The sequence below is a fragment of the Vulpes vulpes genome, chromosome 14, assembly GCF_048418805.1.
Source record: "Vulpes vulpes isolate BD-2025 chromosome 14, VulVul3, whole genome shotgun sequence".
In the NCBI taxonomy this organism is placed as follows: domain Eukaryota; kingdom Metazoa; phylum Chordata; class Mammalia; order Carnivora; family Canidae; genus Vulpes; species Vulpes vulpes.
The window spans coordinates 22,819,478-22,846,247 of NC_132793.1; the positions used below are offsets into that span (position 1 = coordinate 22,819,478).

At 44.9% G+C, this 26,770-nt stretch overlaps 1 protein-coding gene across 1 annotated transcript in view; it reads right to left on the reverse strand.

Moving 5' to 3' along the window:
- CNBD2 (cyclic nucleotide binding domain containing 2) overlaps window positions 1-26,770 on the reverse strand; it is a 66,228-nt gene that overhangs the window by 34,865 nt on the left and 4,593 nt on the right. Inside the window, exons 3-8 of the mRNA XM_072735975.1 lie at window positions 13,410-13,547; window positions 10,551-10,604; window positions 6,793-6,956; window positions 3,596-3,752; window positions 2,935-3,086; window positions 646-784 (exon numbers count right to left, since the gene is read on the reverse strand). Of these exons, the coding sequence (XP_072592076.1) occupies window positions 646-784; window positions 2,935-3,086; window positions 3,596-3,752; window positions 6,793-6,956; window positions 10,551-10,604; window positions 13,410-13,547 (804 nt within the window). The remainder of the gene's footprint in view (window positions 1-645; window positions 785-2,934; window positions 3,087-3,595; window positions 3,753-6,792; window positions 6,957-10,550; window positions 10,605-13,409; window positions 13,548-26,770) is intronic.

Genomic DNA, 26,770 nt, shown 5'->3' on the forward strand with positions numbered 1-26,770 from the left:
GTTTCAAGGTCCTTGAGCATGAAGATACCAAGCAACTCCACTTCTGAAAATCTATTTTGAGGTGATGAGGCTATGGGTGATTTCTTCTCTCTTTCCAGAACTATGTTTTATAATGTGGGTTGTACCATATCTGTAATTTAAAGATTATAATTTTTATTTACTTTTAAAGATTTTATTTATTTATTCATGAGAGACACAGAGAGAGGCAGAGACATAGGCAGAGGGAGAGGGACTTGATCCCAGAACCCCAGGATCATGACCTGAGCCAAAGGCAGATGCTCACCCACTGAGCCACCCAGGCATCCCAAAGATTATAATTTTTAAAATGGTGATCTGGCATCATGAGGATTCAAGGGCTAAATGCATAATTTAAATATGTAACTGTATGTAAATAAGCATGTATATGGGCTCAAGGAGGGGGGTACCCCCGAGACCCTCTTTCTACTATAACATGGTATCTCAAAGTTCACAGCAATCCTCTGAGGGAGGGAGGCCAAACTGTGTGGTATGCCTTTTACAGCTAGAACACGGACGCTCAGAAAAGGAGGTGCTGCAGAACAGGGCTCAGCCCTTGCCTGTGTGGCCACAGGACATTAGACTAGGTGCGCCTTCCCGGCTTCCATCCCTCCCTCCCAGGCCTCTCACCTTGCTGACAAACATGATAGATGATGATTCTACAAAGTCTTTTGAGATCAGCCGCCCATATGAGAACTTTTCCACCTTCCCCAGGTTTACGAGGTTCCAGAGCTTCTCATCAGACCACGACTCAAACAGATCCATTTTCCTGAGGGGAATATCCTGTTAGAATTCATTGCCCTCGGGGATCTCTGGGTGGCTCAGCGGTTTAGCGCCGCCTTCAGCCGGGGTGGGATCCTGTAGACCCGGGATCGAGTCCTGCATCGGGCTCCCTGCATGGGGCCTGCTTCTCCCTCTGCCTGTGTCTCTGCCTCTCTCTCTCTATGTCTATCATAAATAAATGTAAAAATATTAAAAAAAAAAAAAAAAAAAAGAATTCATCGCCCTCCATCACAGAAGGTGCCTAGCTCTCAGGAATTTCCAGAAAGGAAACATGTCATCCAGCCTCCTGCAACCTGTTAACTTCAAATACTCGGGCCTGTGCCTGATGAATGGGGACATCTGGACTAATCACTTCTTGCCTTTCTTCCCTGTGACTGAAGGCCTACCCTGCAGTGCCCGCCACTCAGGGGCTCGCCTTCCCTCACATGCAGCCCGCCCCACAGGGCTGCTGACAACCAGCTCATATTTTCTTAGTTCCAACACATAACGAGCCCAGAACTCGGGTGACTCAGGGGATGGAATTCCATGCAGGGCACCAAGGGGAAAGAGGGTGGGTGCCATGTCCAGAGAACAGTCTGGAGACACAGGAAGCAGAGCAGGGTCACCACAGAAGGGACACCACCAGGCCATAGACTTCCCACCATCACCTCATTCAATCCTTACAATGATCTGGGAGAGATGACTTGTTATCCCTGTTGTACAGAGCCGGATCCCAAACTCAGAGAAGGGAGGTGACATCATCTATAGTTGATAAGCCAGAGAACTGAGATGGCAGCTCAGCCCTACTTTTCCACTGTGTGAAAACAGGCAGTGCTCCTCCCGGCAGGACTAAGTCCTCCCTTTGCAGCCAGCCCTCCCCTGACCCCCATCCCTCTCACACTCTCACAGCTCCTACTCTCTCCGCTCTCCTCCACCCTACAGGGCAGCCCTCTGCCACAGCACTGCCCTGGAGCCACATGGCCCTACAACCTGTGTTTTCAGGGCCGGTGCAGATACTTTATCTGCTTTTCATTCTTTTCCAAAAGGCCAGTTACCAGAAATGAGAAGACAAATACCTGCATGTGCCTGGCATGATGACAACATGGGGGTGCCCATGGCAAAAGAGCCACTCTGCCCTCACTACCATAAGGGTTTCCTGACTGAGGGGGCAAGTAAACTGTAAACTTGTATTGTGTGATCAAGAATTATAGTTTGGCTGGCTTTAAAGAAACACAGGATGTGGGGATCCTTGGGTGGCTCAGCGGTTTGGTGCCTGCCTTCGGCCCGGGATCGAGTCCCACGTCAGGCTCCCTGCATGGAGCCTGCTTCTCCCTCTGTCTGTGTCTCTGCCTCTTTGTCCCTCTCTCTGTGTTTCAAATAAATAAATAAATAAATAAATAAATAAATACATAAATAAATAAATAAATCTATCTATCTTAAAAAAAAAAAAAAAGAAAGAAACACAGGGTGTGATAGAAGCATTGGGGGTTCTCTCTCCAACCTGGAGTGAGGGCAGATCAGGTTACTTAGTGAGGTGGGGCAGTGAAGCCCAGAGACTTCTGAATTGAACATTTTAGGTACATCACCACCTCGAGGCTTGGTTCCCTTACCTATAAACTAGAGAGAACAGGGGCGCCTGGTGATTAAACGTCTGCTTCAGCTCAGGTCATGATCCCAGGATCCTGGAATGGAGCTTCACATCCGGCTCCCTGCTCAGCGGGGAGCCGACTTCTCCCTCTCCCTCTGCCCCTTTCCCCTGCTCATGCTTGCTCATGGTCCCTCTCTCTCTAATAAATAAATAAAATCTTTTTAAAAATTAAAAATAAACTGGACAGAACAAGAGAAACAAGGTCATGGGATTAAATGAGATAAGGTAAAAGCCCTGGTACAAAGAGTTTAGCACCCCACCTGGCTCTGCCAGTACTCCATACACATGAGCTCTTCTATTAGTACTATCCCACAAGAAAGGGATGTTTGAGCTGAGACCTGAAGGTACAGTAGGAGTTTGCTAGACAAAGAAGCCAGGTGGGAGGTGTTTCCCATCTCCACAGCATTCTAGGCAGAGAGAAGAGCACCTACTGTTTCCCACGGGACCTAGGACAGCCAGGCACCTAACAAACACACAGGGGGGAAGATGCTGGCTGATGGTGGAGGTACCTAAAAAATTCAAAGCGATGCTGAGCATCCTTTTGGAATTCCTGGTCCAGCTTATAAGCAAGGAAATCTTCTCTGTCGACAACGAGGAACTCTGTTTCTTCCATACAGACCATGGTGGCCCTCCATACAAAAGGATTTAGAAGGCCCAATTCCTGTTGGATGGACATGGAAATGTGTAAGTGAGAGGCTACCTCTGGTTTTCTGCTCACAGCCTTGCCCACCTCTTTCCTGCTTCCATATGCCTCCCAGAAATCTCCACTCCCCGGATTTCAGATTCCTTGGCTGGCCCTGAGCTTCTTCTCATTCACCACTTTGGGGGGCCTATCCCTCCCTCTTAAATGTGCTGCTTGTGGAACAAGAGGTAACAAGCTCGACTAGATCAGAGAGAGGAAGCTGGAGCGGCCTCACTGAGGGATCCCTCACTGAGGGATCTCTGTGGGGCTATACAGGGAACATGTTCCTTAAACATCCAGATGGAGGAGCCAGCCTTGGACATCACCTGGTCCAGTCAATTGGCCTGTGACAGGTGAGAGCGCTAAGTCCCACAACAGGGCAGTGACTTACACCTAGGAGAAGGCAGGACTGGGCCTGGTTGTTCTAGCCAGAGTCCTGTCGAGCCCCCAGCCCTGCCCAAATAAGGCAGAGCCTTCCCCGTGCTTACCCCAAAACAATCGCCCCTGTGCAACAATTTGGGGTGGGGATCCAGGAAGGCGCTGCTGCCATCCTCATCCTCTGTCACTGCAACTGTGCCCATGTAGATGAAATAAAAGCTGTTGCCCCTCTTCCCCTTCTTGACCATCACTCGCCTGCGACCAAACCTGAGAAAAGACCATGGCCAGTAGAAAACCCCAAGACCAAACCAAGACTACATGCGAACATGACTTCAAATACTGGGCTAACTTTGGATTTTACCCAGAAGGTAATGGGGAACACAAAAGCCTGAAAGAGGAGACGGCCCAGATGACAATGACTAGATGGAAGAAGACAGGCACAGTCAGCTGGGAAATGAGCCTGGTAGCAACAGGGAGCCTGGCCCCATGCTGGGAGGAGTCCTGCACTGCCTTGTGCACTTCTGGAGCATGAAGGCACAGACTGGGACCAGAGGAGCCCGCACAGCAGCCTGGCTCCAGCTCAAGCTTGAGCTCTTCACTAACATCCACCCAGTTGCCCGCCTCCCTCAGACTGAAGCTTCCTGAGAGCAGAGCCTTCGTCAGTTGGCTAAGGCACAGTAAATGCTCCACACAGTAAATGCTCAGTGAATAGCCACTGAATAAACCAATGACCAAATCCTGAAAGTAATGGATGAGTAGCTGAAGGATGGAGACCTAGGGTGCCCCAGGCTTGCTGAAGGCACACAGCGAGTCACACTTGAGTCACCACTGGACCCCAAATCTCCTGTGGCAGACGTCCGTTGCTTTTGTGGCCAAGCAGCGGGTCACCTTTTCCACCAGCTGCACCCTGACTTTACTTTGGGGGAAATACCTTTTCTTGATTCACAGGCAATCAGCCATCTTGCTGCCACGAGAGAGAGAGTCTGATGCAGAAAGTGGCTCATGAGAATTGAGTGTGAGGAGGTGGAGAGAGACCTGGACACTGGGTCCTGGGGACACTGGGCCCCTGAGTCCGGCTGAGCCAGAAGCTGGAGGACTATCCCAGGACTTCTCAGATCCATGAGCCACCAATGCATTCCTTACAGCTAGGTTTTCTATCACTTGTGACTGAAAGAATCCTGTCTAATCTGCACATTTCCAGTCCCAGAAATAATCAGCTAGCTGAAAAGGGCTTTAACAATCACCACCTCTTCATCTTCACACAAACCCATAAAATCTGTACCAGAGTCCTCATTCCTGAGGCTCAGCAAGGTTAACTGGCTTGTGTCTGAGGTCACACCTCAGAGTGGCAGATGCAGCATTACATTCCAGAGCTCCTACCTCCATGATTCTTTTTCTTTGCTTGACACCATTCTGCCTGCAATGGAATCTCACTTTAAGACAACGGTGACTTGCTCTTCTTTACCAGGCTAGAACAAAGCAGATAGTCCCCCCTGCCTGGAATGTTCTTGTCTACACCTCTGCTTGTCAAAAATACCTACTCAACTGCCACCTCATCGGTAAATCTCCTTTGGCCAAGCTAACTAGAGTGTTCCCTCCTCTCCTGGGCTTATTGTCTGTAAATAGATCCTGCACAGGTTATAACAGGCCTTTATCTAGAGCTGGTTTGTGATTATGTGACCTGTGACCTCCATGAAGGAAAGTATCAGGGCCCAGACTACAGTGTCCTCACATCCTAGATCTTCAAGACAGGCCTAAGCTCAAATATTCTGCTAGGCTACCCTTCTTAAGCCACTGAAATGTCCAAGAAATGGCAATATTTCCACACACACCTCTTAGACTTCTCTAGTACAAGGTATTTATATGGTGCTTCTTGTGCCATGGACCCTTTGACAATCTGGTGAAGGCTTCACAGAATAATGTTTTAAATATATAAAATAGGAGTACCTGGGTGGCTCAGTTGGTTAAGCGTCTGCCTTCAGCTCAGGTCGTGATCCCAGGGTCCTGGGATCAAGCCCCAACTGCTTCTCCTTCTCCCTCTGCTCCTCCCTTCCACTTGTGTTCTCTTTTTCTCTCTCTCAAATAAATAAATACGAAAATCTTTTAAAAATTCATTTTTTAAAAATATTTTATTTATTTATTCATGAGAGACACAGAAAGAAAGAGAGGCAGAGAGACAGGCAGAGGGAGAAGCAGGCTCCATGCAGGGAGCCCAATGTGGGACTCGATCCTGGGACTCCAGGATCATGCCCTAGGCCGAAGGCAGGCGCTAAACCGCTGAGTTACCCAGGGATCCCCCTAAAAATTCTTTTTAAATAAATATATAAAATAAAATATAACAAACAGTTAATAATTGTCTTTCAAAACCCAAATTGTGGGGGTGCCTGGGTGGCTCAGTCAGTTAAACATCTGACTCTTGATATTGGCTGAGGTCACACTCTCAGGGTCATGAAATCAGGCCTGAGCTGGGCTCTGTGCTCAGCAGGGAGTCTGCTTCAGATTCTCTCCTTCTGTCCCTTCCCTCTCGTGCTCCCTCATGCTTGCAGGAGTATACATTCATACTCTCTCACTCTCTAAAATAAATAATTCTTTAAAAAAAAACCAGAATTGTTGTATAGCAATGTATGTGCATCTTTATTACAGCACTGGATAACACGATCTAGCAGCGTTCTAATTACTACTACAATTTCAAAGATGTGATGAATATAAATTATTTTTTGAGAAACCTGCAACAACATGAATGTGTAATATTGGTGATTTCTTTTGTTGAAAAAGTCACAGGAATAGCTAATACTATAGTGGTTCATTACCTACATCTGTGATTAAAGAAAATGATAAAGTTTAGTTACAGGTTAATGAAAACAGATATAAATTTTTTTCTTATCCAAGTTCACAGACCCTTGCCCTAGTTCCTATGTGGACATCATACAATCACCTGTGACCCACTGTAGCTTTTAGGGCTTGGGTTTGAGTCTCAGCCCTACCCCTTATCACCTGGGTGACAGAGTATGAGTCACCCTCTGAACCTCTGCTTCCTCATCTGAAAAAGGAGGGACTGGACCAGATCCTTTCTGAGGTTCCTATCAGAGCCTCTCTAGATTCGATGGCTCCTTCATTCTGGGTAGACTGGTCAATAAATGAAGATCAACCATGCAACAAGCATAATAATGAACACTCGAGTAAATGGACAGATAGCTTTCCATGGCTGATGTACCATGGAGACACCAGCAGCCCTGCCATAGCCTTGTCAAGCAGGTGCTTCCTGCCCAGCCCAGCCCTGACACCAAGGGGTGTGTCCCTCACTGACCGTTCAAAGCGAATGACTTTGGCCAGGAGCAGCTGCAGGGGCTCTGAGTAGTTGCGGTAGCTGTCCAGAACCTGCAGGAGGTTACAGAGGGCCTGGATCTCCGACTCTGTCCTCCAGGAAGGCAGCTTCTGCGTGATCTGCATGGCTTTTGGAGGGAAGTGACCCTGGGGAGAGAGGACCAGAGTGACACACAAGACTCAGAAGTTTCCCCCAGGAGCTGGTGGGCAACTCCCCACACTCCTGCTTTTATACTTCACTCCCCAGACAATAGTGGTTTACACTCACTGAGTGCTCACTATGTGTCTGGCATCAGGGTATGCATCTTACACACATCATCTCACAGCATCTTTGCTCAGCCCAAGAAGTGAGGCACAATTATTATTTCCATATAACAGACAAAGGCACTCGAACAGGCTTATAACCTAGACCTGCTACGTGCCAAGACCCTTATCCCCACTTCCTAACCATACTGCCTTTGCCATTCACTGACCACCCACCGAGTCAATATAGGGCTCCCTGGGTTTCAGGGGCCCCTCAGCATATGTACATTGCAGCCAGGGAAGACTTCCCTTCCCTCAGCCTATATCTTAGCATGCTACACGAGACTAAGAAATAAAGAGAACCTACAGAAACTAACCGTGGTGAACCAGAACTCATGGACTAGTGGATGGACAGATCCATCCATTCACCCACAGTCCCATGTCCTGGGAAAATGGTATTTGAGTTGTTAACACTCCTACTGGCTGCCCATCTCACTTAGGATAAAGTCGTAAGCCGGTACTCCAGCCTAATGGAGCCTTCCTCCCTACCCATCCCCCCAACTTTGCCTCCTGCCTCTCTCAGAGCTTCATTCTCCAGGCTCTAGCCTTCTCTTGAAGAGGCCAAGCTCACTTCTGTCCTACAGTCTTGCTTGGGCTGTTTCCTCTGTCTGGAATGTTCTTCCCTGGATTTTCACATGGATATGGCTGCTTCCTTCTCTTCATTCAGTTCTTAGCTCCTATGTTACCACATCCTCAGGAAGTCCTACTGGATCATTTGACCTAAAATAGTAGGTCCCCTTCTCAGCAAGTCTTGGAATCATTTTTCCCAAAGCAGTTCATACTTTCTGAAATGACCTTATTCGTTTTTTTTTTCTTTTTTGTTAATGTGTATATTATCTGTCATTTCCCCATCCTATACACACACACACACTCACCTCACTCACTTTAGAACCGCATTATCCAATATGGCAGCCATTAGCCACATGTGGCTATTTAAATTTAATTAGATAAAAAATAAGTTCCTGAGGGGCACCTGGGTGGCTCCGTGGTTAAACGTCTGTCTTAGGCTCAGGTCATGATCCTGGGTTCCTGGGATCAAGTCCCACATCAGGCTCCTCGCAGGGAGCCTGCTTCCCCCTCTGCCATGACTCTGCCCCTCTCTCCGTATCTCTCATGAATAAAGAAATAAAATCTTAAAAAAAAAGAAAAGTTCCTCAGTCACACTAGCCACAAGTTCTACATGTGTCTTGTCGGCTACTATACTGGACAACGCATACAATTGAACATTTCTATTATCTCAGAAAACTCTATTGGACAAAGATGTTCTAGAATATAAGCTCCATTAAAAACATGATAATGGCTTCATCTATCTTATTTACCGCATTTTAGAATAACATCTCACATACAGTAGACACTCAACAAAATAAAAATTTATGGAAAGAATGAATGAATGCCAGCTAATCTTACATAAAGTAGTTGTCCTAGAAGCAAAAAAAAAAAGTGGGACATGATGAGGAGTTCTGGACAACAGATCTGAAGCCTTGCATGTTCACTCAGAAGGGCAGTGTTGCTCAATGATTAATAATGCACAGGCCTGGGGCACCTAGGTGGCTCAGTTGGTTAGGCTTCTGTCTTCAGTTCATGTCATGATCCTGGGGTCCTGGGATTGAGTCCTACATTGGGCTCCCTGCACAGCAGGGAGTCTGCTTCTCCCTCTTCTCCTTCCCCTGCTGGTTCTCTCTTTCTAATAAGTAAATAAAAATTAAAAAAAAAATTTTTTTTAAATGCACAGGCTCTGGTGCCAGGTGCCTGGGTTTGAACCTTGACCTGCTCCTACCTGGTGGTGTGTCCTAGGACAAATCATTTCCTTTTGAGCCTCAGTTCCCTATCTGAGAGCAGCAGAACCTGAATTTATAAATAGCAGAGCTAATATATGTAAGGGGCTTATAGTGGGCCTGGTTCCCAGTCAGGACTATAGAAGTGTTGGCCTTTTTTTTTTTTTTTTTAAATTAAGTAGGCTCCATGCCCAGCATGGAGCCCAACATGGGGCTTGAATTCATGACCCTGAGATAAAGACTTGAGCTGAGATCAAGTCAGACATTAACTGACTGAGCCCAAGGTGCCCCATGTTTTTAAGGTCTGAATCCAATCTTCTTCCTTCCTAACCCTCTCTTGCTATCAATAACCCATTGGGATTTCTTTTTTTTTTTTTTAATTTTTTTATGTATTTATGATAGAGAGAGAGAGGCAGAGACACAGGCAGAGGGAGAAGCAGGCTCCATGCACCGGGAGCCCGAAGTGGGATTCGATCTTGGGTCTCCAGGATCGCACCCTGGGCCAAAGGCAGGCGCCAAACCGCTGCGCCACCCAGGGATCCCCCCATTGGGATTTCTATCGCAGGGTTTTTATGACAAAACACAGATGCCTCTGGTTTCTATGAACAAAACTGATTCTCTGGGCCCACTTGGGGCTCCAATTCTTTTAGAAAATCTCTCTCAGGGCAGCCTGGGTGGCTCAGCAGTTTAGTGCCACCCTTGGCTCAGGGGCTGCTCCTGGAGATCCAGGACCGAGTCCCACATCAGGCTCCTGCATGGAGCCTGCTTCACCCTCTGCCTGTCTCTCTCTCTCTCTCTCTCTCTCTCTCTCTCTCTGTCTCTCATGAATAAATAAATAAAATCTTAAAAAAGAAAAAAAGAAATTCTCTCTCACCACCACTGATCCTTAGAGACTCCCTTCTCTGGATTCCTACAAAACTGATTCTGCTATTTAACTTCCCAGGTAAGTTTCCTCACCTTAACTCTTACTTAGCTCCTTAAGGGCAGGTGGGGATGTTATATTACCTAGAATCACCACAACCAGACACAGATCTAAGCCTAGAGCTGGTAAGAGCTCAAATCTTTCCTATACAAGGTAGGCCCCTTTAAAAATATAAATTAAATTTTAATTTAGTATCCAAGATTTGGTGGAAAGAAGCCAGGAAGATAACAATTCTTAAAATTCAGAGAACAAGTCACACAGTCCAAAGCCTCACCCAGATATGAAGCATTTCTTTGCCAGAATGGCTGATACCCACAAAGGGGGTGCCTGTCCAGTGTCTATTAGAGGGCTTGGGGCACAGCCAGAATTCACACACAGGCCAGGCCTTTCCCCCCCACCCTGATTGTTTCTTCTGTGTCTGGAACTCTCACAACCTCTACTTTGAGTTTTGCTGTTTTTCCACGGGTCCAAGTACAGTTCTCCCTGCCGGTTCTGCTCAGCTATAAGGCGACAGTGGGTTCAACGGGGCTCACAGCCTTGGAATGTCAGGACTGGAATCTTGGGATCACTGAGGTCGGCTATTTCACACATGAGGAAATCAAGTGGCTAGCTCAGGGTGACACAGTGGGTTGGCACCAGAACCTGCACTGGACCCAGCTGTCCCGATACCCAGCCCCGTGCCTCTTCCAGGCCATGGTGCAGAAAGAACATTCTCAGCAGCAAGGTCGGAGTTATGCATACCTCCTCTGCGATGAAGTCCATGGTATCAAATGTGATTCGGCCTTGCTTCCTTTTCTGGGGGAGAAAAAAAGAGAAATTGGGGAGAAGAAAGAGAATCAGCAAGACTGCTACTAGAATTTTGCACTGAAACCCTCCTGTGCCCCCAGTGCTCACCCGTGGTAGGCGGAAGCCATGGGAACCCTCCTACCCACTGGAACCTCTCATGTCCACCTCTGCTCGAAAGCCCCAGCTCAGCCCCAGACTCAGACCCAGTGTGGACAGCGTGTCATTGTGGAAACAGAAATGCGGTGGGGGGAGGGAGTAATAAAGAGAGGAAGGATGGAGAGAGAAAAGGAAGAGGGGGAAAGAGGCAAACAAATGAGGAAGTGGAGAGGGACAGAGAGGGAAAAAACAGAGACACCAACAAAGCCAGCCTTCCCTAAGCGCCTATCAGGAGCCAGGCACACGCCTCCTCTTCCTTTCTTACTCTATTTCACCCTGAGGACAAAGCAGGTATTGCTGAGCCCCCTTCTGGACTCCACAGGGGGTTAAGGAACCTGCCCGAGGATCACACACTGAGGAAACAGTCCACTCCTAGAGCAGAAGAAAGCAGCGCAAAAGGTCTTAGGGATGAACTAATCCAACTCTATCTCCTAACAGTTGCAGGGGGGATGAGGAAATAGTCGAAGAAGAGGCAGAGAAAGAGGGGAAGATCTAGGAAGATCTAGGAGGAGGCAGGGGAAAGGAAAGAGACAAACAAGGCCCTGACCACCATCTGGGCCAAACCTGGACCCACGCCCCATCTCTCTAGGTATACCTCAGGTCCTCCCCCACCCCAGTGCCCCATTTATAGTTTATGTACCTGTGTCGTGCTTTTCAAGAAGGCCAGTGATAGAAAGCATGGTGCTCAGAAAGAGGCGGATTCACAAGGTCTAATGAAAAGTGGCCCACGGTTCTCTCTACCTGACCCAACACTCCAGCCCCCTAGCTCTCTGCCCAGTAGCCACATGACTCCCCTTTGGCTGCTCTCAAGAGGCTTCTGCTCTGCTCGAGTCCACTCTGCCCAGGCACTGTCATTCAGTCTTAGCCTCACACATCCCTGATGACAAGTCTGATTTGGGTCTTCCAAGTACCCAGGCAGCCCAAGGCTTCTGGCAACCAAAGACTCCTGATAAATAGCACCCCTGGGCCCATGGCTTTACCACTGCATGACAACAACCTGAGTCAGAACATCCTTCCTGACAGCAAACCTCCATCTCTCAGGTTCCAATTCTTCCACTCCATCCCTTCCCAAGTCATGGTCCAACCATAGGGCAGAATCTGGCTGCAGAGTTCATCTGGTTTGGCCAGCATAGTGTCTTTAAATATATGAATTTGAGGGATGCCTGGGTGGCTCAGTGGTTGAGTGTCTGCCTTCAGCTCAGGTTGTGATCCTGGGGTCCTGGGATCGAGTCCCACATCAGGCTCCCTGCATGGAGCCTGCTTCTTCCTCTGCCTGTGTCTCTGCCTCTCTCATGAATAAATAAAATCTTTAAATATATATACATATATATGTGTATATATATATTTATGGGATCCCTGGGTGGCGCAGAGGTTTGGCGCCTGCCTTTGGCCCAGGGCGCGATCCTGGAGACCCGGGATCGAATCCCACATCGGGCTCCCGGTGCATGGAGCCTGTTTCTCCCTCTGCCTATGTCTCTGCCTCTCTCTCTCTGTGTGACTATCATAAATAAATGAAAAATTAAAAAAAATATTTATATATTTATATATATATATGAATATGAATGTCTTTGGATGGGCCATGCTCTTCTTTTCTACAGACCCACAGGCCCCTACTCCCTGCTACATCTTTAACTCAGCCACATGCACACAGTTACACTTGCTGGCTCCTTAGCGACCCACCTAAGACAGCCTTTTTTTTCACCCATCAGCACCACCCATACTCCTTTCTCCTTCAGAAACCATTTGGGGCAATTTCTTAGAGTGAATTGCTAGGTGCAATTGGAAGGCAGGGCTGAATCTAGTCACTCCTGGCACAACAGAAAAATAAGCAGGGTTTGTCAGAGATTGGGAGAAACTTTGTGGGCCTGAATAGTAATGAAGATGCCTTTGGGGATCCAGAACAGGTTAACAGAATGGTGAGCAACTTTTCTGAGCTTAAAAAGGGTGTATGATCTACTACTGGAATAAAATATTTGAAACAGAGACCTTCTAGAAAATCTAGAAAGCATGGTCTCCAGAGTAAGCAGGGCCTTGCACGTGTTCCTTTGTTCAAGTGGGGGGACAGGAAAGAAGGTTGAGAAGATGAACAGTGATGGGCATTCAGAAAACCCTGACTCTAAGGAGACTTCTGGATTTCTCTGGCTCTTTTGATCCCTGTTGGAATGACGATGGCTTCTTCTCTACTCCTGGTGTTTCTTTCTACTCAGAGGGAGTTGTGCTGATAGAACACTACTAGCCCTTCTCCTTCCACATTGAGAAGGAGTGACATAAACTCCTTGGTGACTTTGGAAGGAAAAACAGGGTGAGATCATTCCTTCTCTGTCCCTGTGAGATCACATTCTGCTCTGTCCTCCTTTGCTGTGAATTTAGGGCAGGAGGGTCTGCTCCCACAGTGGAGGCCTGCCTTGGTCCAGCACTGTCCACGACACATGTAAGGCTATCTGATTCTGGGGTTTAGTCTTAGGTCATCCTTGCACTTGATGATACAAATAATCTTCTCCAATAAAAGTGTCGTCATTAACAAAAGTGACAGTTGGGTCTCCCATCTGCTTTACCCTTTGTCTTCTCTCTGTTGGTTCAGAATATGGATTGGGGAGTGAGGTGCTATTTATCAGACCCCCTTAAGCCCTCACAATCGTGCTAAGGCCAGCTGCTTACATCCCAGAAGGAAAAGATAGGGTGCTTTCTATGAGAGGTCTGGATGATCTGATATTCCCGGAATCCCCTGAGGCCCTGGCGGAACATTTTACACACTCGAATCATCACGATGATATCCATGGTGAGCTGGTACAGCCCCTGTGGAAACAAAACAAATAAGATCAGTAGAAACCATCTGTTTTCAGCAGCCACCAGCAGGCTAAATAGCACTGATAAAGTGAAATGGGATGGAATTAAATGCAGGGGTATGCTGGAGCCATGGTTCCACTTTTGAGGGAGTCTTCAATCCTGCTGAAATTGTGTTGGTAGCCTGAAAATGGCCACAGCTGGGACTATTTATGCCACACAAACTGGCAACTGCTACAAACCTCCCTCCCCAGGAGCTGGTGGGTAAAACTTTCTCCAGCACCGCTCTAGTTAAATAGCAAGTCCTTCACTTTGGTCCAGAAAACAGCAAAAGTGACAGCAGGCAGCAAGGGGGAGATGCAAAAAGCCTGGATTTTGGAATCAGATGGATCTGAGGGAAGAACAGTCGAGCAGATGCAACATTGTGGCCTTGGAAGACAGAAGAAGGGGCCATAAGCCAAGGGATGTGAGTGGTCTCTAGAAGCTAGAGAAGTCCAGGAAATGAGATTCTTCCCTAGACCCTCAGGAAAGGATTGCAGCCCTGCTGACACCTGGATTTTAGCCCAGGGAGACCTGTGCCAGACTTTTAGCCTACATAAGATAATATGATTTGTCTTAAGCCACTAAATTATGTGATATGTTATAGCAGCAATAGGAAACTAATATAACCACTCACCCAAGCTGGGCCATCTGATCCCAGGCAACCTTTGAGCCTGGGAATTTGGAATTGAAACTGAAAACAAATCAGTCTCTATCCCAGTATGAATTTGGGAGCAAGGGTAGTCACCCTCTGCCTGCCAAGTAAAAACAGGGGATAGGGAAACAAGCTCAACAACAAAGAGATAAATCCAGAATGTGAAACAATCTACAAGTCAACTAACCCAGTTTCTTAAAAGACATGCAAATAAATGCAAAGCATGAACCTCTGGATCCTGATTCATAATTGCAAGCTGAAAAGGCCACTCTTGGGCAGCCCCGGTGGCGCAGCAGTTTGGCGCCGCCTGTGGCGGGGAGTGTGATCCTGGAGACCTGGAATCGAGTCCCGCATCGGGCTCCCTGCATGGAGCCTGCTTCTCCCTCTGCCTGTGTCTATGCATCTCTCTCTCTTTCTCTGTGTCTCTCATGAATAAATAAATAAAATCTTAAAAAAAAAAAAGAAAAAGGCCGCTATTTAGGGACAAATAAGGAAACTGAATATGCCTGGAGATTAGATGATATTAGGGATATTAGATTAATTTTCTCACTATTATAGTGATGTTGTAATTATGTCCTTATTTTTAAGAAGCATCATAAGGGGGCAGCACTGGTGGCTCAACGGTTTAGCGCTGCCTACAGCCCAGGGCGTGATCCTGGAGACCCAGGATGGAGTCCCACGACGGGGCTCCCTGCATGGAGCCTGCTTCTCCCTCTGCCTGTGTCTCTGCCTCTCTCTCTCTCTGTGTCTCTCATGAATAAACAAATAAAATCTTTAAAAAAAAAAAAGAAGCATCATAAGAAACGTAACTTACTCTCAAATGATTCAACAAGCACACACACAAATATGTAAAGCCAACATGGCCAAATGCTAACTGTTAGACCTAAGGGGTGATCATTATATTTCAACTTCAATGTTTTAAAATTTCCATAACGAAACAAGCACAAAAGCTAAAAACATTTATTTATTTTTTTTAACTTCTGTTAACAAGGAATTCAAAGACAAAATGAAAAGGCAAACTGAAGACTGGAAGAATACATTTGCCATGCACAAAATCAACAAAGGATTCCTATCCAAAATTACAAAACATAATTATTACGAAAAGCTACTATTGGGGCACCTGGGTGGCTCAGTTGGTTAAGCATCTCCCTTCGACTCAAGTCGTGATCCCAGGGTCCTGGGGTTGAGCCCTGTGTCGGACTCCCTGCTCAGTGGGGAGCCTGCTTCTCCCTCTCCCTCTGACCCTCCTCCCTGCTTGTGCTCTCTCTCTGTCTCAAATAAATTTTTTAAAAAACAAACAAAAAAAAAACCCTACTTTCCAATTTTTTTATTTTAAAAATTCTGCAAATCAAAGCAAAAAATACAAATAACTCAAAAGAAAAAAATAAGCAAAGGATATAAACAGGTAACTCAAAGGGAAAATGTAAATCACCTATAAATAACAAAAAGATTCTGCACATCACTAGAGATAATGGAAACGTAAATTCAAGTGGCAAGAGACCATTTTACATTTATTGGATTCAGGGGGGGTGGGGAAGAAGACATTTCCCAGAGGAAAAGCTAAAAATAATTGAAATGTCCATCAGTTGGGGAACGTATCACCGCATTACAGTATAGTCCTGGACTGAACATAGCACTAGAGCCATGCATGTCAGTGTGGGTAAAATCACACGATTCTGAGTGGAAAAAAGGTTGGAAAGGGATGCCACTTAGGACATCATTTAAAAAAATGTGCTACATACTATGTTGCTTATAAATACTTATATATATAATAAAAATTTTAAATCTAGGGGGGCACATTGGTGGCTCAGTGGTTGAGCAACCCCACATCAGGCTCCCTGTGGGGAGCCTGCTTCTCCCTCTGCCTATGTCTCTGCCTCTCTCTCTATCTCTCATGAATAAATAAATAAAATCTCTAAAAAAATTTTTTTTTAATCTAGAGAGGTAAGGTACATATTAACCTCAGGAAAGTGGTTCCCAGTGAGGAGGAGGGGAATGGGATGATGAGGAGCTTCACCAGTAACTGTAATATTTTCTTTAAAAATATTTATATCTGGGGACACCTGGGTGGCTCAGTGGTTGAGTGTCTGCCTTTGGCTCAAGGTGTGATCCCAGAGTCCTGGGATTGAGTCCCACATCAGGCTCCCCTTGAGGAGCCTGCATCTCCCTCTGCCTATGTCTCTGCCTCTCTCTGTGTCTCTCATGAATAAATAAATAAAATCTTTAAAAAAAAATTGTATCTGAAGGAAGTACAGGGAAAGGCTTTTTTTTTAATTTTTGTTTATTTATGATAGTCACAGAGAGAGAGAGAGAGGCAGAGACATAGGCAGAGGGAGAAGCAGGCTCCATGCACCAGGAGCCCGATGTGGGACTCGATCCCGGGTCTCCAGGATCACGCCCTGGGCCAAAGGCAGGCACCAAACCACTGCAACACCCAGGGATCCCCAGGGAAAGGCTTTATTAATAAAATTAATACTTACTAAATAACCATTTTTCCACCAGGAACTATTCTAAGCCCTTTATAGGTATTGACTCATTTAATCCTCAACAGTAAATCAGTGCAATAGATACTAATACTACAATCACTCTTTACAGAGGGGAAAATAGGCACAGCAAATCAAGTAACTTGCCTAATACTAATATTAGCCATATGACTAATAGGTGATGGGGATTTGAATCCAGAGTCCATAAGTTCAGCCTGTCACTCTATCCTGCTGCCAGGCCTATTCTCTCTGGATCTCACAACAGTCAGAAGGGTGAGTACAGAGCAGGTCTTAGGGGCTCAGAGTGTACCCTGTGACATGCCCAGTGTAAAGAGGATAGCAGTCTACACTGAAGTCTTTCTGAAGCCTAACCTGGAACTTTATCCTCTGTGTCATGCTGTGATTCCAAAAGAGACAGTGTAGGCCCCCCTATTACACCTGCCCCTCTTTTCCTCAAAATACCTGTCTGTGCAATCTTTCACTCTTTCCTCCCAGAACCCTTGACACTCCTCACCAGTTCCTTCTTCAGGATCTGCCACGAATAAGACACCATATATCTCCTCATGGTTCCTGAGCCGGCAAATGGCACAATTAACCCCTTTGCCTTTCAAGTGTAGGATCACAAATCCTTCCCAAAGAATCCACTTGTATTAAGAAACAAATAACTTCCCTCAGTGGCAAGGTAGGAGTTCCTCTCCACTCCTCATACCCTACCAATAGCTTCTAGAAGCCTTGTTCTGAGAAAAATCTCATTCTCAGAATCTCCTTATATCACAATGGAGGATTCTGGAAGAGAAGGCAGCGGGAAGGAACTAGAATCCAGGAGTCTAACGTCTAACATATATTGAGAACTCATAGAACTTATTATCTTAGTTAATCCTCACAACTACCACAAGGGGAGGGTCCTTACACCTACTCCATACAGACTGAGGCTTCAAGTAGCTAACTGAATGCCAGTCATAGGACCATTTAAGGAAAGTAAGGAAAGAGTGAAAGATTGCACAGACAGGTATTTTGAGGAAAAGAGGGGCAGGTGTAATAGGGGGGCCTACACTGTCTCTTTTGGAATCACAGCATGACACAGAGGATAAAGTTCCAGGTTAGGCTTCAGAAAGACTTCAGTGTAGACTGCTATCCTCTTTACACTGGGCATGTCACAGGGTACACTCTGAGCCCCTAAGACCTGCTCTGTACTCACCCTTCCGACTGTTGTGAGATCCAGAGAGAATAGGCCTGGCAGCAGGATAGAGTGACAGGCTGAACTTATGGACTCTGGATTCAAATCCCCATCACCTATTAGTCATATGGCTAATATTAGTATTAGGCAAGTTACTTGATTTGCTGTGCCTATTTTCCCCTCTGTAAAGAGTGATTTTTCTCTGCCCCTGGGCTGGGGGCAGGAGCACCAAACACCTCAGCCGAGAGGGCTTTCTGAGGCTTAGAACTCAGAGATCCTGTAGTGTGGGGTGTATAACACAGTCCTATAAATCTTGTTATATTAGTAGATCAGGAACTCTCAGAAAAATCAGAAGTCCTCAGCTAAACGGAGTGCCAAATGATAAAAGGAAATCTGGTGACTAGAACTCAATGACCCTGAGGCCCTTCCAAAAGGAGAAAAGAAAATAGGATCTAAAGTATGGCTGTCTACTAGATTAAAGATGGCAGTTGATGGTTGCAGTTTGCTCTTGTATACGAGAATCCTCAATAAAAAACTACGACTTCAAGTATGCCTGATTTGCCATTCCTATCCAGCAAGGCCCATCTGCCAATGCTCTCCCAGCTGACAGCCAAATGGAAAGACGCTGAATGCAGTAAAGACAGCCTGACAGCGGGGAAGACCCAAGCTCGGAATGACTAAATTCAAAGGCCAGCACTCCTAGAGTGAGACACTAATCACTTACAGAGATGAGAAGAGATAGAATTGTTTTGTTTTGTTTTGTTTTCCCTCCCCTGCCAAGAGAAAAGATACAAGGAACTCAGGGAGGAACAGAGTAAGAGAATGTTTCAGATAAAAAGAGAGAAGCAGTGTGGAGTTTTTGCCTTCTCTACCACAACCCTGATCTTAAGGAAGGAAATACAAAAGTTTAGGGGGTTTCTGAAACAAACTCTTGGGGGTGAGGAAGACAAGAAAGATGGTGGGAGGTGGTTACAGACAGGGAGGTATCCAACCAGTCCTCTGAGCTGCCTGAGATTCATGTGACCTGGAGAGGATCCAGACTAATAAGGGGCATCAGAGGATGTCAGTAAGTAGGGCCAAGACCCTGATAAGACCCTGAAAGTAGACATTCCCAACTTTACCTCTTGCCAGCAGTAATTGTATACTTTCCTGGGGAATTGGATTGGTGTTGGGGAGAAAGGGGCAGGAAGTTTGGAAAACTCTGAACTGGCCTACGATGAGTCAATCAGCCTGAAATTATATCCTCTCAAAATTACTGGATTGGATCTCAAGTTATTTGAAGACACATCTAAATTAAGTTGTCTCTTAGGAGGCAGGGTAGAGACCCAGAGTCAGACAGACATTAAAGTCAGGTCTAGAAATTAAGAAAGAGTCATTTCTGGGGTGCCTGGGTGGCTCAGTCAGTTAAGCATCTCTGCCTTTGGCTCAAGTCGTGATCCTGGAGTTCTGGGATCAAGTCCTGTGTCAGGCTTCCTACCCCACAGGGAGCCTGCTTCTCCCTCTGCCTCTGCCTCTTTATCTCTTATGAATAAATAAATAAAATCTTTAAAAAGAAAAAAAAAAAGAAAGTGTCATTTCTGTTGCAGTTTATAATCTTAAAATTGAACCGTTGTAGAGCAAAAGGCCAGAAAGGGAATTGGTCCTATTCTTACCTGATAGTGGGTAAATCACTTAACCATACTGGGCCTCACTTTCCTCCTTTTAAAACTGAGTTAGACTCAATTCCACAAATAATTTCTTTTCTTTTTCTTTTATTTTTTTTCTCTTTTTCTTTTTTTAAGGATTTATTTATTTATTTAGAGAGAAACCATGAGCAGGGGGAGAGACAGAAGGGGAGAGAGAGAGAATCTCAAGCAGACTCCCTGCTGAGCAACTGGGGGGGGGCGGGGGGGGGGCTTGATCCCAAGCCCCTGAGATCATGACCTGAGCCAAATCAAGAGTCAGACACTTAACTGACTGAGCCACCCAGGTGCCCCAAACAATCTCTTTTCAAGATAAGATCCTTATTGTTTTGCTAATTATAATAGTTATGCGACTAATACTTATAGAGCTCCAACTACATGCAAGGTATGAAAAGGTGAATAAGACATGGTTTCTGCTCACAAGGAGTTCATAATATGGTGGCGATGGAAACCACAGTCAACAGAAAAAGTTACACTAAAATTAAGCTATAAACATAAATGAAGAAAAGGGAGACACTGATTGGAGAGCACGAGATGTGGCTGGAATATGAGATACCCAGGAGGCAGGAAGTGAGGGTATGCAGGCAGAGGTCACAAACCAGCCACCTGTGGAGCAAATTGAGTTTTTAGACTGTTTTATTTGACCCACATGGTGTTCTGATTAAAATAATGTTAAAACTTAACTTGGTTATGTTTAGTTGGGGAATGGGCTCACTAATTCACCAAAATCCTCACCTCACAGAACCATGTAACCTGCCAGGCATGTTATCTACTTGCAACTCCCAGTATAGGATCTATATGGCCTCTTTCAGACCTAAAATCCTTTGACTATATAATCAATGGTTGCAAAATTGTGGCCCACAGACCATATCTAGCCTGTTGGCACGCTTCAACTTTTTTTTTTTTTTAAAGATTTTATTATTTATTCATGAGAGACACACAGAGAGAGAGGCAGAGAGAGAAGCAGGCTCCATGCAGGGAGCCCAACACAGGACTCAATCCCAGGTCTCCGGGATCACACCCTGGTCCCAAGGTGGCGCTAAACCACTGGGCCACCCAGGCTGCCCCATTTCAACGGTTTAAAAAAATATGTTTAAAAAAAAAAATAAAAAAAAATAAAATAAAATAAAAAAATATGTTTTTTAATTAGTTAGGGCAACTGGCTGGCTCAGTCAGTAGAGCATGCAACTCTTGATCTTGAGTCTGTGAGTTCAAACTCCCTGTTGAGTGTAGAGATTACTTAAAAATAAAAAAAATCTTTAAAACATTTTTTAATTAGCTGTCAACACTTAAATACTAGAATTTTATGGGCAGTTTTCTTTTTTTTTTTAAGATTTTATTTATTTATTCGTGAGAAAGATATATATACACACACAGAGGCAGAGACACAGGTAGAGGGAGAAGCAGGCCTCCTGCAAGGAGCCGGATGCAGGACTTGATCCTGGATCTCGGGATCACGACCTGAGCTGAAGGCAGATAGACGCTCAACTGCTGAGCCACCCAGGTGTCCCTATGGGCAGTTTTTTAGGAAAACATAATTCACCAAAGTGACCCTGATATAAGCCATCTAAATGGACTACTTTTTGTAGAAGAAATAAAGGAGGGGATCCCTGGGTGGCGCAGCAGTTTGGCGCCTGCCTTTGGCCCAGGGCGCGATCCTGGAGACCCGGGATCGAGTCCCACGTCGGGCTCCTGGTGCATGGAGCCTGCTTCTCCCTCTGCCTGTGTCTCTGCCTCTCTCTCTCTCTCTCTCTCTCTGACTATCATAAATAAATAAAGATTAAAAAAAATGTTTAAGAAATAAAGGAAATTGTAGAAGAGCTCTCTCACCACCTCTACCATCACTGAGAAAGAAAATAGTACCAGGTTCTGAAGAGAAAGCTAGAGATTAATGAGTATTGTCTTTAAAATCCTAATATAAGCAGATAGAATTCAATAGTATATTTAAAAATAACATTATTGGAGAGCACCTGGGGGGGCAGTCTGCTAAGTGGTTGATTCCTGGTTTTGGCTCAGGTTGTGATCTCTGGGTTGGGGATTGAGCCCCACCTTGGCTCTGCACTCAATGTGGAGTTGGCTTGGGTTTCTCTCTCCCTCTCCCTCTGGTCCTCCTCCCTACCCCTGTTCTCTCTGTCTCTCAAATAAATAAATCCTAAAAAATATAATAACATCATTGTGGTACCTCTTTGGCTCAGTCAGTGGAGCATGTGACTCTTGATCTTGGGATTGTAGGTTTGAGCTCCACATTGGGTGTAGAGATTACTTTAAAATAAGAGAAAAAAAATCTTTAAAAAAAGGAAAAAAAATAATTTTGAAGCTCTGGCTGACTCAGTCAGAAAAGCATGTGACTACTGATCTTGGAGTGGTGAGTTTGAGCCCCACACTGGGTGTACAGATTACTTAAACAAACAAAAAAACTTTTTTTTTTCTTAAATTAAAAACTTTTGAGACAGCTGGGTGGCTCAGTGGTTGAGCATCTGCCTTCGCTCCGGGCATGATCCCAGGATCCGGGGATCGAGTCCTGCACTGGGCTCCTTGCAGGAGGCCTGCTTCTCCCTCTGCCTGTGTCTCTGCATCTCTCTGTGTCTCTCATGAATAAATAAATAAAATCTTTTTTAAAAAATTAAAAACTTTTTTTTTTGAGAGGGCGCGTTAATGAACATGTCACTCTTGGAGACAACTGGGGCTCCAGACAACTGGGGGTCCAGTGCTGGGACCTTAGTAATACTGCACTGAGCATGCCTCAAAGCTATCCCATTGGTTAAGGGCTACCCCTGGAGGCATTCACTTGCTTTTCTGGACTAAGCAACCCAGTGGCCAGAGAAAGCCCTCAGTGAAGGTACTTAGAGTAGGAAGCTGCCTGGTTAGCCTGTGCAGAAATGACAAGCCAGAGGATTAAATAAAGCCCACAGTAAACGCCTGGGGCTGCATGTCTTGGGGACAGCTGGCAGAGTTGCAAATTATCCCAAAAAGGTGGTACATTTGAAGGCAGAACCAACAGCACCTTCTGCAGAACATTGGGATTGTAAGGGCTGGGCTCGGAGAGCTTCCCTGGTATCCTTGGCACCAAGGAGAAGCAGGGCACAAGAGCTGACCAGGGAAAACACACAGACCGCCATTCTTGCAGCCCTGCAGCTGCCAAGCTCCATCTGCCAGGACAGGAAAGAGCTAAACCAATTTGGTCACACAGAACCTTTGTCAGAAGGAGCTTTGCTGATGACCCTAAGAGGCTTCCTGTCAGTCTGGAATTTTACTCTAGTCCCTTCTCCATGCACACTTCCAACAAAGAGCTGGTCCAGAAAGAACTCACTTCCTTTAAAGGGGATTCATAATAAAAAATAAACAGCACCAGACCCATATATTACAGAAAAGCGGGGGAGGGAGGCAGGGAACCAGAAAAACAAATGGCAGATGAAAGGCGTTCACCAGAAAAAAAAAAAAATTAACACGAAACAGATGATAATCATGAACCACAAAGAACTCAAAGGGCTTAATACATTTTAAAACTAGAGTTCAAAGCAAAGATGCAAAAGTTCAAAGAGATGATGAAGCAACTGTAGGAGATGGCATTGGCAAAGCTCAGGAAAGAAGTATTTTTGTTTTTGTTTAAAAAAAAAACCTCAGAACTGAAGATTATTTCAGAAACATCAAAAAGGAAGTTATCCCTGCTGAATACAGAGGTCAGGACTGCAAAAAGCAAGTGAGGGAATTGTCAATGAGCACTTAAAAAGGAACCAAGAAATGAAACAACTAACAGGTATGGAAATACAGAGGGAGAGAGAGTGGGAGGGTTGAGTACATGGCTTCCTTCAACTCTTAAAGGTGTAAATCTTTTTTTAAAAAAAGATTTTATTTTTAAGTAATCTCTACACCCAACGGAGGGCTTGAACCTACAACCTCAAGATCAAGAGTCACATGCTCTTCCGACTGAACAAGCCAGGCACCCTTATAGCTGTAAGTCTTAAGACACATTTTAAATCTGGTAAACCAAAATGTATAAGCCTATTTAAAGATATAAAGGGAACTAACAATAATAATTAAAACTAGATAGAAAAGAAGAAAAAAAGGAGAAGTATAACAATTACTTTTTCGACTTTTGAATTTTGTACTAGGCATATTTACATATATAGCTTGCCTGTTAAAACGAATGCATCAATTTTTATTTATTTATTTTTTAAAGATTTTTATTTATTCATGAAAGACACACAGAGAGAGAGGCAGAGACATAGGCAGAGGGAGAAGCAGGCTCCCTGCGGGGACCTCAATTTGAGACTTGATCCCAGGACCTGAGGATCACACCCTGAGCCAAAGGCAGAGGCTCAACCACTGAGCCACCCAGGTGCCCCTGAATGCATCAATTTTTAAGAAATTAAACAAAATCAATGCAGTGCAATAAGCGACACAGCTACTAGTAGAACACCACAATAAAAACAGATTCATTGAAAACTAGAAGCTAGAAGGCTTGCAATTCAATAGAAATAAATGAAAAGAGAAAATGACAAAAGGATGTTAAAGTACCCAGGCTTCTGAAATTACATTGGTTTATCAAGAACAATAATTAGTAATAACTGAGTTAATAAACGTAATCCACTAAAGTACCCTAGACCAGTTATCTGCAGCTTATCAAGACATCAAAAGATAAAAGACCTTTACCCCATGATCAAACACACTTGATAAAACAGGTTAGCAAAAAGAAATTAAGAAAGTCAGTAGAGAGACCAGAGTAAGCTTCTTAGACTTTATAATAAAAGATTAGGGGTACCTGGGTGGCTTGGTAGTTGACTATCTGCCTTTGGCTCAGGTCATGATCCGGGGTCCTAGGATTGAGTCCCACATTTAGCTCCCTGTGGGGAGCCTGCTTCTCCTTCTGCCTATGTCTCTGCCTCTCTTTCTGTGCCTCTCATGAGTAAATAAATAAAATCTTTAAAAACAAGATTAATATACACACACAACAGGAACATCCTGGGGCCCTTGTGTCCAAACCACCTCATTAGATGACACTGCTTTCTCTTCACCATGATCACAGCTGGCCTACTAGAATGATGCACGTAGTGTCTGGTGAGTGTAATTGAAATTATAAGATTACTAAATCTGTTGAAAATATGAATGTCCTGTGTAAAATTTTCTATTTAACATCTCACATGGAGAAAATAATGCAAAATAACAACTGCTGGCAAGGATGGGGAGAAACTGGAACCCAAGTGCATTGCTGGTGGGAATGTAAAATGGTGGAACCACTGTGGAAAACAGTATGGTAGTTGCTCAAAAAATTAAACATAGCATTACCATATGATCCAACAATTCTACTTCTGGGTATATACTCAGAGGAATTAACAGCAGAGACTCAAAAATATAACCGTATAACAATGTTCATAGCAGTATTATTTACAACAGTCAAAATGTAGGAAACCCAAATGTCCATTAACACATGAATAAGCAGAATGTGCTACATACATATAGTGGAATACTAGCCTTAAGAAGGAAGGAAATTCTGATACATGCTATAATGTTGATGAAACTTGAAAACATTATGCTAAGAAGACAGACACAAAAGGACAAATATCGTAGGATTCCATTTATATGAGGTTCCTACAAGAGTCAAATTCACAGAGACAGAAAATACAACGGTGCTCACTAGGGGCTGGGAAGAGGGGTGAATAGGGAGTTTGGCTCAGGTCATGATCCTGGGGCCCTGAGATTGAGTCCCATTTCAGGCTCACCATAAGCAGCCTGCTTCTCCCTCTGCCTCTGCGTGTCTCTCGTGAATAAATAAAATCTTAAAAAAAAAAAGTATTGGTGTGAATCATGCATTTCAATAGAGACAGATGTAGAAATAGATATATAAATAAATATATGATTAAAATAACAAAAATTCAACTGAGTAAACTTGAAGATCTAATTGGCTTTATCAAACAATTCATAAACCATGTTCATCTCACCTGGCAAACAGAGATACTCTGAAGTTATGCAAAATGGAAGGCTTTCATAGAGAGGAGTGTGGGACAAGGAGCCTCTAGCAAAGGAAACATGAAGGTTCATTGGAGGAAAGTAAGAGGATGATGGCTTCTCACTGGCTGAACCACAGCACTTTCCATTGGCTGGGCTTGCTGGGCCACAAGAATATCTTCCTTTGGTGGGGGTGGGGGTGGGGTGGGGAAGTAGTGATGTAATAACGCCTTCCTGTTGGAGATGCAAGGTACCTCTCCTCCTCTTTGGGGTAACTGGCCATGAGTGGTTGGGTGAGAGCTCCCCCTACAAGCCTTCCCAAGTCCCAACTTTAGTTGAGGTTTCCCTTGCTAACTTTCCCTCCCTCTGTTCAAGAGGGAGCCTAGGAGCTGGGATTATCCCAATAGCATGAACAAACCCAGTGCCCAAATCTTGGTTTCTAAACACCATTCTCCACTAAAAGAACATGATTTTCTTTGTTTTTCTGGAGAAATGGCTGATTCCAGAGCTGGGATAGGGAAGGTACAACATGTGCTGAAAAGTACGGAAAATTTCAAAAAATTATGGGGACATGTCAAAAGGACATAGAAGGCAGCCAAAAGGGGTTCCCATTGGTCCAATATAGGGTAATTTGGGCATTAGAATAAATAATGAATTCCAGTGGCAACCAAGAGGCAGTAACCCCATTACAGCCTCTTTCTCCCATCCATTATAATTAAAAACTTTGGACAAAACACAATTTGAGGGGGATCCCTGGGTGGCGCAGCGGTTTGGCGCCTGCCTTTGGCCCAGGGCGCGATCCTGGAGACCCGGGATCGAATCCCACGTCAGGCTCCCGGTGCATGGAGCCTGCTTCTCCCTCTGCCTGTGTCTCTGCCTCTCTCTCTCTCTATCATAAATAAATAAATAAATAAATAAATAAATAAATAAATAAATAAATAACTTTAAAAAAAAAAAAACACAATTTGAGACTCTTACAAATAAATAATGACGGGAAATCCCTGGGTGGCTCAGCGGTTTAGCGCCTGCCTTCGGCGCTGGGCATGATCCTGGAGTCCCGGGATCAGGTCCTACATCGGGCTCCCTGCATGGAGCCTGCTTCTGCCTCTTCCTGTGTCTCTGCCTCTCTCTCTCTCTCTCTCTCTCTCTCTCTCTCTGTGTCTTATGAATAAATAAATAAAATCTAAATAAATAAATAAATAAATAAAGGCAAGTGTACTGGGTTTTGGGGGTGGGTAGTAAAAACAAAAAAA